The sequence below is a fragment of the Octopus bimaculoides genome, chromosome 1, assembly GCF_001194135.2.
Source record: "Octopus bimaculoides isolate UCB-OBI-ISO-001 chromosome 1, ASM119413v2, whole genome shotgun sequence".
In the NCBI taxonomy this organism is placed as follows: Eukaryota; Metazoa; Mollusca; class Cephalopoda; order Octopoda; family Octopodidae; genus Octopus; species Octopus bimaculoides.
The window spans coordinates 154,363,658-154,375,712 of record NC_068981.1 but is presented as its reverse complement, the minus strand read 5'-3'; the positions used below and the strand labels follow the sequence as shown (position 1 = coordinate 154,375,712).

The window sequence follows — 12,055 nt, the reverse complement described above, 5'->3', positions numbered from 1 at the left end:
AGCATCATGATGCTTGAAAAAGTAGTAGTTGGTAGGAAAAAGGTCTGGGGAATAAGCTGGGTGGGGAAGAACTTTGTAGCCAAGTTTCTTCAATTTCTGGAGAGTCATTAATGAAACGTGTGGTCGAGCATTGTCATGAAGAATGATTGGCTCTCTTCTCTTGATTTAAATTTTAAAAAGAAGCAATAACTAAGTATACTACATGATACATGCTGGAACAGAGGAATAGCAGTATTTTGTTCATTTTGGCAATTTCATGGCAATATGTTTCTGTAGTAATGGTTTTTTCTAGGTTTTAAGAAGTTATAGTGGATGAATCCAGCAGTACATCACCAAACACTCCCCATAACTTTCTTCTTGAAGTATTTGGGTTTAGGGAAGATTTTTGATGCTTCATTTTGGTCCAACCACTGCGAAGAACATTTTTTTATTATTGCACAGAATCCACTTTTCATCGTAAGTTACAATACATTCGAGAAATGGAACGGTCTGGTTATAGAGAAGTGACAAGCAAATTTCATATCTGCACATTTTCTGATTTTCATTCAAATTATGTGGTACCCATTTATCGAGCTTTTTTGATTTTCCAATCACATGCAAAGGATTGCAGGCAGTTTTCTGGCTAATTTGAAGTTCTTTTGCCAGTTCTCAAGTGGTTTTACGTGGATCTTTCTCAATGACGGTCTTTAACTGAACATCATCGATGACAGATGGGCATCCACTATGCTCATGATCTTCAAGGTTACAAGATTACATTGACCCCAGTGCATAACTGGTACTTATTTCATCAACCCCAAAAAGATGAAAGGCAAAGTCGACCTCAGCGGAATTTGAACTCAGAACACAAGGACGGACAAAATACCGCAAAGCATTTTGTCCAGCATGCTAACAATTCTGCCAGCTCACAGCCTTTGGATTAATAATATAACATAAATTTGCTGAATCTGTCTCACTCTTGTTATTCTTCTACACTTTTGCACTTCCACATGATCAGAATCATAAAACATACAGGAAACAATCTAATATAGATACCTTCCCCAGCATGTATCATGTAGTATACTTAGTTATTGCTTCTTTTTAAAATTTAAATCAAAATATCAAAAAATTGTTTTGAAAAAAAGGAAACAAAAATAGTAGCAAATTTAAATATTATTAAATACCTGAGTGTTGAAGCGAGAAGCAACTTTTCGATTTTTTCGTCGAATAACAGGAGCGTCAGAACGGTTTGCTTTTTCAGTTGATGTTTTGGTAGAAGAGAAGAGTTTTACTTTATCAGCCAAACTTTGTCTAGAAAAGAAAATATAGTACAAAAACATAAAAATTGAAAAATTTCAGCTGGAATGAATATCAAGAGAAAATTATAATTACTAAATGATAAAATGGAAAATAAAAATTGATAACAAAGGCGATTCAAGACACATGTATCTAATAATTTCCCAAATATTAAAATAAAGAATATTTTAAACCCAACAAATGACAACTTTATGATTATATCAATTTTCAATACCAACTAAAGTGAATTTGATAAAAAAAAATTATGTTCTGTATATTGAAACACATTCCAAAAATTTACTTTTAAGTATAAATTTAAATTGAAAAGTTTTAGCACCTTTTTTCATTATTTTATATTTATTATGGTTATGGCCATACTGAAGCAATGCCAAGTTCTAATGTTCTATTTAACTCTCTTCAGAAGATAAGCAATATTTACACATTTTTATAGATATTTTTCTTACATGCTTATTAAAGCATAGATGAAAATGTTGCAATTTAGTAACATTATTTTCAGTTGTAGAAATAAAAACTTTAGGCATGGGTAATTTCTTCTTGCATTCCAAGCTTGGACTTTACTTTTATAGAAGACTGGTATGTAACCAAAAGTTAATATATACAGATTATGTATTATTGTTTGCATACATAATTAAAATGCTCAAAAGTGTGTAGTGTTCATTATGTGTAACAGTGTCCATTATTAGGATCTATATAATTAAATCATATCAAGGGTTCACATAAGTATGCAAGTATATACCTGCAATCATGGATGATGTGAAGGAATGGTGATGAAAATGATGGATAAGTAACCAATGGCATTCATGAGTTTTTTTTAATTACAAATGCAGTTTATCAGTAAAAATATCAACTTCAATTGGCAAGCAGATATAGACTGGGCATTAAGTGATATAGAATATATTTCTCTGCTAAATATATATTGCATCTTTTGGCACCAATTATGCAGAACCTTGCATATATCCAGGATTTTCCATGAAATTGTAATGTTCTAACCTTTCTTATTTTTTTTATCATACAAGTGCCTAAGCACAACTCCATATAAACAGCATGTTACTTTCCAAATACAAATAGGACAATTTCATAGAAAACCCTTTTGAAATGGAATAAAAAGAAGCACTCCAGATGTATATATTACTTACATCTTATTTAGTGTTATATGAAACTAGGCAAAAAAAAAAAAAAAAACTATTTACTAAAAATGTTTTAGCCTGCTTTTTAAACTTATGAACATTTAAATTTAACACACTGTTGGCTCAACTTTTGACCTGGATTTTATTGAAGAAACAAATATATAAAAAATCCATAAAACAAGACAGCTATTTTAAGAGAGAATTAAAAATAAAAAAATTAATTTCTCCTTACATATATGCTTATCGTTGTGCCATCAAGTGCATTAAAACTGAAACCAAATGTTTCAGAATTGTGATTTTGAATGTCTCAAAAACATAAAATATGTTTTGACAATTAAAAACAATTGTACAGTGATTTGCATAAATTTACTGAGAAAGATATTGCAGATTATACTTCAAGCTGAGTAAAAGTATAGAAGAAAACAAAAAATGTGCATTCTTCTTACAAAGATTAGTCCTCTAGGATAGTAGAAATAGGGCTGAAAGTTAAAAACAACTTAAGTACACCCTTAACCCATAAACTGCTGGGATTTTGTTGTATGTAACACAAACTGCTGAACCTATTTTGGGTAAACGTCAACATTGATCTATCACTCGAAAAAAATACTCAGTGTTTCTTAACACCTTCTGTGATTGACTACACTTTTTCTGGGGTGAAAGGGTATCGTGTGCATACATTATACATCATCAAAATTAGGTCAGATCATGCCCTACTTCCGTGGCCACACACATGGCCTGTCGCACTGTCGAGTTGGCTACTGAGGTGGCCTATCGCACTGTCACGTTAGCCACTGAGGTGGCCTATCACACTATCGCGTTGGCCACTGAGGTGGCCTATCACAGTTTATGGGTTAACTAAAATGATGGGAGGGTATTATCACTAAGTATAACAAACAAGAGTACTTCTATGAGAGTGTTCAAACAGCTAGATATAGCAGCCACATGTTCAAATTTTACCCTATCAGACTTTAAAATGGATGATTGCACTAAATAACTTAATTAGTGCTTTGGCACAAAAGTTCACACCTTTTCATTTATTTATGAATTAATTTCACTCTTAAAATTTTTAACTGCATATACTTTATTTTAACTTTTGTCTGTGTTGAGTAAAAGTTGCTCTGTTTTAAACTGACTTCCGTATATTTTAAATTGACTTAAATAAAAAGTTCATCTGATTTAAATTGTAAAGTTCCTAAAATTTAAATTATAATTCATTTGTTTTGATTCGAAACTTTGTTGTTTTAATTTGAGAGAGAAAAGGTGTAGAAGCTTTATGGTGATACAGTTTTCACTTCAAACCTTTTCAAAATAAATTTTGCCTTTTATCTGACAACCAGCAATGTAACAAGTTGCTTCATCTAAATAACACATCCTACTTCTCTCAACACTTTTAATAATCCAATGATTTTCAAAGTGTAGAGCTAACAATGTGAAATTTTTGATGGCCTGAGCATTTCAAATACAGAATGAAACTTAGATTTAATGAGAAATGTACATGTCTTTTAGTTTAGCAAACGTTGTTTTATAATACAAGATACACAGTGATTAATGAGCAGACTAAACAATCTGATCATTATTGAATATATAAAAATCAATGAACAAGACGAATACAAAGAAGAAATTATAAATTTATAAATGAGGTGAATGGAATAGTAGAAATTATGGAGTATTAAAACCATCCTTCTACATTCTGAGCATAAATCTTGCTGGGACTGACTTTGCCTTTCATGTTCAATAAAATAACTATCAGTCATATACTGGGTTGATTGTTTATCAACTATTCCTTGTCCCTGGTAAATATCTGAACTTGTGCCAGTGTCAGAAATCAATAACTTATAAGGTTATACTTTTGAGATTTCAAATATTTCAAAAGTTTATGTGCACACAAGTATATAAACATATACATATATATATATATATATATACATATATCCCTATGTTTGTATGTGTGTGTCATAATTAAAACAGTGGAGCCAACAAAATGTTCATACTCAGTAATAATACTTTGAGTATTTTATTCTAAGTGGTCATACTATGTAAACAAAAGATTTTACAAACACATATATTGGTTACCTTGTATCCCTTTTCTTATGTGTGGACTAACAGCACAAATGACTGCATGTGTAGGTTCTAATTGCATGACAGTTAAATGAGAAGCAACTTAAAATTAGGACTTTTTGGTTGTTAGCCTTATATATTCTTTTTTGTAGCACCAAAATTGCTTTAGAGTAAAGCTAGACACAATTCTTATATATATGTACAGTGATTTGCATAAATTTACTGAGAAAGATACTGCAAATTATACTTCAAACTGAGTAAAAGTATAGAAGAAAACGAAAAATTGACGTAGATCCAGCCACCCCTGTTAACGGGGACAAAACCCAGATTTAAAATACTGGATGATGATGGTGATTAATCCAACATTTGAGGAATCTAGGGTGCCAAACATTTTGATAAAAATCTAATACTATAGAATGAATTTCAAATGTATTTTACAAATAACACAAAAGTTATTATGAACTAGGCATATATGTCAATTGACAAACACACACACACACACACACACACACACACACACACACACACACACACACACACACACACACACACATACACTACATTTAAATAATTATTTGATACTCTAGAAATCATGTACATGTCTGTTATTTTTATTGTAATAGTTTTATATGTTTTAAATTATGACCTGCAAACAATGTTAAATATAGAAAGGAATGCTAACATTCAGAAGGGCTTGGTCAAAATTTGGCAAAATGCCGACTACTTGATTGTATATATCGGAAAATGAGGTACAGTAATTCTAACTGTTTCATAGTTAACTAGCCAGCCCTTCCTTCTGTTAGATTTACTCAAGTATATCTTAGCAGCTACCTACGTAGCTATTACATTAGATTTGCAATGCTTCAGTACCCAAATAACCAATTTATTTCATTGTATCAGCATAATGGTAGAGTATTTTTTATTCATTTGGCCCTTTTTTTGTGATATATAAATACGTTCATGAATATATTGTTGTTGGTGGTACTTTTTAATATTCTGTTTTCCTATAAGGAAAAACTATCTTGAAAAGAAAGAAAACTATGAATATAAAAATATTATCTTTAGTCCTATAATGAATATATTCTTATAAACTATAAAGTATTGGAGCAAATAAAAGTAATTCCTTTAAAAGGATAAGAAATGTATCCTTTATATCAAACATTCTTAATATTAAATACAAATAGTAAGAAATACATTAGTTTCTGAGGCTTTATTTCTGAAACAGATTGTGAAATGAAATTAGATCTCATTATGTTATACTAGTTTGAAGATACAAGATATCATCTGTGTAGATGAGAACGGTATACAATGGTTCAGTAAAGTAATGTTCAGTTAATTTCATCATTCCCAGTCATATAAAGTTACTAAGCTTCAATTTAACTTGTTATATGATATATAATCTATTTCCATAATGCAAAGAGGTACTAGACTTGTAATTGTAAGGCACATAGATACTGGATCAGATTTCCTTTTAGCTCTGAATATTCACATAAAATACACTGGACCATGAGAAGTTAGAAACAGCATTATTAATAACAGAATGCAATCAAAATTCATGAAATATTCTTGACCAGAAAATCAGAGGTAAATTTCTTTAAGGCCCTTAATTCTTATTTTGACAATTACTTTCCATGTTAGCATGAAATTAACAGGTTTATAATGCTGGTGTTATATTGTTTCCTTGAGTGCAATGTCATCATTTATAGATGTATCTGGGAGTCAATAAAAATAATTGCTAGCATATTCAAGTCAAGTCATTCCCATAGAATTTCTACTATGGGGCACCTGAAATTTTTTTAGCAATATTTTATACTTTACTTGGTCTTAGGCTCTCTTTTATGTCCAGTATAGGGTCAGATATTGTTTAACTTCCATCAAAGTATTTCAGTGGACTTAGTAATCTTGGTAGCATCCATCTCATCCACAGGATATGGCTGCTGTTGACTCAAAGAGCTCATCTGTGTTTGACAAGCCTTGCTTTTTAATCTTACTGGATGCTCACACTCTCTCCATACTGGGTAAGCCAATAAAGGGTGGAAGGAAGGTGGCGAACTGGCAAAAATGTTAGCACGCCAGGCGAAATGCTTAGTGGTATTTCGTCCGTCTTTATGTTCTGAGTTCAAATTTCGCCGAGGTCGACTTTGCCTTTCATCCATTCGGGGCCGATGAATTAAGTACCAGTTGCGTACTGGGGTCAATTTAGTCGACTGGCCCCCTCCCCAAAAAATTCGGACCTTGTACCTAGAGTAGAAAAGAATAAAGGGTGGAAGGGTGCAGTCTGGTTGCCAAACATTAGACAACGGGCAGATAGTACTGGATTACCTGATTACTAGTAGCAGGTTTCCATCACCAGTAATGGAACTGATCCTGGCCTAATATAAACTAGTGTGTTACTTATATTTATTATTGACTTCAAAGAAATAACAGGCAAAGTTGACCCTAGTAAGATCTAAACCAAAAAGAGACAAGGCAAAAATATAGTAGCAATACAGTAGACAATATCAAGCAAAATATGAAAATATCAAATATATCATTTTTTAAATGGTGCATGATTTGAATATTAGTAATAGCAGGAAAGATGAGATGTAAATTGCAAGCAAGAAAATGTAGAAAGCAGTTGAAGGTTTAAAACTTCAGCCATCAATACATGACAATATATTGTAATTGAACAACAAGGACAGCGGTGATAGAAACAATGATAATGACTGCATTCCCAACAAAATATTAACACAATGCAACAATATAAACAAGAAAGTAAAAACTGCAATATTAAAAATACTTACCAACTTATAATACTATGTAATTGTCAACTAAAGTTTTAAAACATACTAATAATAGTTGATAAAAATATTTAACCATATTTTTAATAATTAATATCTAGAAACTTTTTTAAAATTGAGAAAAAAGTTTCCATTAAAATAATCTATGGTAAAGTATGTGTATACTAAGATACATAGAGGACAATTCAAACAATAATAGTACTTATAATACAACTAAAATACCTCATAAATTATTTAATTCCATTAGTACAAGTAATAGTAAAGACCCCCTTTTGTCACGAATGACCATGAGATTGCAGTTATAAAGTTCCCCTCCTAGGTACAAGTCCAAGCAAGAGTATTTATGGAAGTCCAGCAGTTGCCCATGCATACCAGCCTCTCCTCTCCATGCCACCAATGTTATCCAAGAGAAAAGCAAAGGTCAATACAGCTTGGCACTAGTGACGTCCCAACTCATTTTTATAGATGAGTGAACTGGAGCAACATGAAATAAAGTGTCTTGCTCAAGAACACAACACACAGCCTGGTCTGGGAATCAAACTCACAACCTCACGATCATAAGCTTGATGCTCAAACCACTGAGCCATGCACCTTCACTCTACAGATAATAGAGAAAAAAAACTAATAAAATCTATTAGAAATATAGATTAAATTCTTCTCCAATGATATAGCCTAAAAATATTTTGTAGTTATCAAAGCAAACAAAAAATAGTTTCAGTGGTAAGCAAAGAAGAAAAAATTCAATAGCTTAAAAATTTTTTCATAAATAATATAAATTTCATCCTTGAGCAACTTTACATCAAATGTTACAATACAAGGTGAAAATTTAATTGCATAAAAATAAATAAGAAAGTGAACAATTTTTAAAAATCTGTTTTATTCTTCAAGAATATCTCTCTTTATAATCAGATAGTTATTCAATGCCACTGTTTAATGTTTCTCTTTCTTTATTCATTCATCTTCTCTAAAATAAAGAAACAGATAACCCTGGACCATGGCTGAGCAGTAAAGTTTTAAAACCATTCTTCCATTGCAGTCTTTCTACAAATGCTAAGCAGAAGAAAGCCTTATACAGAATAATTTTGAAGTATAAGGGCAGGATAAAAATGAGAAGTGTGTTGATATTAAAATTGGAACAGTGACAATCAAATCTTAAGCTATGGCCTAGATTTCACTTATCCAACTGATTATTCAATGACATTAGTAAACTGTTAACAAGTTGCCATTCATATTAGATGTAGTGATGTTGATTTGATAAATATTTGATCTATCTTTTGGAAGGTATGCATAAATATATACATCCTCATGTCTTTTAATATCATTTTTCATGTGTTCACATTTTGGTTCTGTAATTGCTTTCTACAATTCTTCTGATCATTCATTCAAAAGCTATCAAATTTATGTTCTTCATTTTCAGTATGCTTCATGAAGGCATTGTAAGATTTATTTTCAATAATTTAACAAAACAAGATAGCACATCACATATGTTCATTATGAATGCAAGAAAATCTAAATTTAAATAATATCTCAATGCATAAATCAATTTCTATTTTACTTCAGACTATATAGTCTTATTGTGTCTCACTGTAACACAGTATCAACCAGATTATCGGATGTGGTTATGCACTGTTGGTCACAATGTGTTTCCACAAATTGTTTTAGCTTTCAAATGATGCCACTCTGTTTGATAGGTAGGCAAGCCAACATTCCCTCTTAACAGGATACCAGTCTGTTGCAGAGTTACAGGTGAGTACACTGGAGTAATGTGAAATGAGGTGTGTCACTGGGTTACAGCTGAGAGCACTGAAGCAGTTTGAGTTTGGGAATCAAAACCACAATCTAGCAATCATAAGTGCAATCCCCTTATTACTGGTCCACACTCCTTCATATGAATGGATACAAGTTGCAAAAAGTAAATGATTTCTTATATTTGGGCTCGTGAGTTGGTACAAGTGAGAAGGGCATCACAATTTGCATTGCTAAAGCATGGCAGCGCTGTGAAAGATGGACACCATTTTGAAATCAAATCTAAACAGAGAGCTTAAGATTAACTTCTTTCAAGCACAACAGAAACTGTGCTCTTATATGATTGCACTACATGGACTCCAGCTAAGGCACTGGAAAGAAAATAACTGGAACATACACAAGACTTCTGAGAGCAGCATTTAACATTAAATGGTAGTCCCATACAACAAATCCCTTGACTATCACAAGCATTACATTCCAAAACCCCCCGCAATAGGTAAAAATCTGCGAAGTAGAAACAGTATTGTATGGTATATTATTAAAATTATTTTTATAATTTGTATACATTTATTTCATTATAAATGCAAAACAACACCATGGAGGAATCCATGTAAGCTTAGATACTAAACCGCAATAGGTGAACTGCGATATGGTGAGGGATTACTGTAATCTTCCAAGAGTTACCTCCACCATAAAGAAAAAAAGACTGAGATTCTCCAGGCTCTCCTTTTGTAGCAAAGATGAAGTAGTGAATTAAAATATTGATGTGGGAACCAACACAGGGAAAGCAACTGAAGAGTCATCTTGCCAGGACATTTATTGACCAACTGGTTGAAGACTCTGGTTTTCTGAAGAGTGACCAACCAAGAGCAATGCAGGAAAAGGAATTCTGGAATCAAGTGGTTGACAGTGTTCATCTGTGAACAATGTTGTAGTTACATAGTTTTACATCCAAACAATTGAAATTTGTTCTTTCACATTTATTTTTATAGCAATATCTTTTTTTACATTATTATTGCATTCTTTTAGTCTTTTTGCCTGTTGTTTCTAATTTAACTCATTGAACTGTGACAAAATGGGGCACTGCCTTTAATAAAAATCCTTCTATTTTCCAATGATCAGTTTAGTTTATTGAATTCACTAGCTATTAGGGTAATAAAGGAATCTGTTTAACCCATCAGCATTTAAACTGGCTATATTCAGCCCAAATACTCTGCTTGTTTTACATCCAAACAGATCCAGCCTATCACAACTACCCTACAATGTCATTCTATCGTTCAAATCTCAAAGTTACAAGATAATGCATGTTTAATTCAAAACAATATGAAAAATAAGCATTACATTTGACAGAGTAATCTAAATGCTAAAGGGTTAAAGTATTTTAACTAAGACAATTATCATAATTGTTCAAAATATATCTATAAAGTTGAGTATTAAAGTCTTATTGCACCTTAATCAGATTTTCTAATGTGAATAGGTACTTTCAAATAAAATCTTATGACTTCAAGTTAAAGCATATAATTAGTTCTATATTTAAGAGATGAGGAATTATGTACATTATTTACATTTGACGGATATTTGTCCTCATCTTGCTTGTTGTTAACACAACATTTTGGCTGATATACCCTCCAGCCTTCATCAGGTGTCTTAGGGAAATTTTGAACCTGGGTTCTCATTCCCAAGGTACTTTTCGATATTATTATTATTATTATTATTCAGGTCACTGCCTGGAATCGAACTTGGAATCTTGGGGTTAGTAGCCTGCACTCTTAATCACTATGCCATATGCCAGTGAGCAATTATGGAGTGAATTTTAGGGCTTATAAATCTAATATTCTCCTATCCTTCCTGAAAACCGGTTCCCATATGCTACTCATATCTGCATTTGGTCTGCTTAGGAGATTGTTGTGTCCTAGCATATGTGTTGCTTCTTTTAGTTTTCATATTTTCCAGTGGTGTTCTCTGTCTATCATTTTAACTTCATCCCACAGGGGTGGGGGGGTATCCATTTTTCCATACATAATCAGCTATACCCAATTTATCAATATCTCCTCATGTCACAGCTTTGCGATGTTCCTCTACCCTTATTTTGAGGGGGTGACATGTTTCACCTTTGTATAACCTACCACAGCTGCATGGGATGGAGTACACACAGTTTTTGGTCATATTCTCTTCTGTTGGTGGTTCTACTCGAAGGAGATATTTGCGAAGTGTTGTATTATTCTTGAATACTGTCCTGATGTCATATGGGCCACAAATCTTTTGTATCTTTTCGGAGAGGCCTTTCACATAGGGTAGACAGACTGTGGACAGTTTATTGGTTTCATCCTCTCTTTTCTTCATAATTGGAGTGGATAGTATGTTTTTGGGGTAGTTGTTGCTTAATAGATTGTTACTGAGCTTGATCATTTCTTCGTGATCATTTCTTCGCAAATATCTTGATCATTTCTTCGCAAATATCTCCTTCAAGATATGAATAGCATATGCGAACTGGTATTAAGGAAGGAAAGGAAAATATTAGATTTATAAGCCCTAAAATTCACTCCATAATTGCCCATGGGCATATGGTGTAGTGGTTAAGAACACAGGCTATTAACTCCAAGATTCCAAGTTCGATTCCAAGCAATGTCCTGAATAATAACATCAAAAAATACCTTAGGAATAAGAACCCAAGTTCAAAATTTCCCCAAGACACCTGATGAAAGCTGGAGGGTATATCAGCCAAAAAGTTGTGTTAACAACAAACAAGATGAGGACAAATATCCACCAAATATAAATAATGTAAATAATGTACATATGATTAGTGACTGAATCAATGTGAAAAGTCCCAAAATTAAGGCAAGAAAAGTTGAATGAAGCAAACTACTAAGTTATTATTTTGCTGTATTTTTCTTTGAGTTTTAGATTTTTTTTAAAGAGAAGCAAATAGCAGGCTAGAAGAAGGAATCTGTGCTTTGTTAAAGTGCATCTAAGCGACCAAAAATGTTGTAGTAGTAGTAGTAGTAGTAGTAGTAGAAGTAGAAGTAGTAGTAGTAGTAGTGGTGGTGGTGG

At 32.4% G+C, this 12,055-nt stretch overlaps 1 protein-coding gene across 13 annotated transcripts in view; it reads right to left on the bottom strand.

Annotated features, from left to right (window-relative positions):
- The window catches only part of LOC106868432 (supervillin), a 269,304-nt gene that overhangs the window by 82,554 nt on the left and 174,695 nt on the right, over positions 1–12,055 (bottom strand). For all 13 annotated transcript variants that reach the window (XM_052971707.1, XM_052971702.1, XM_052971738.1 and 10 more), the window contains one exon: positions 1,161–1,287. In XM_052971707.1, the coding sequence (XP_052827667.1) occupies positions 1,161–1,287 (127 nt within the window). The remainder of the gene's footprint in view (positions 1–1,160; positions 1,288–12,055) is intronic.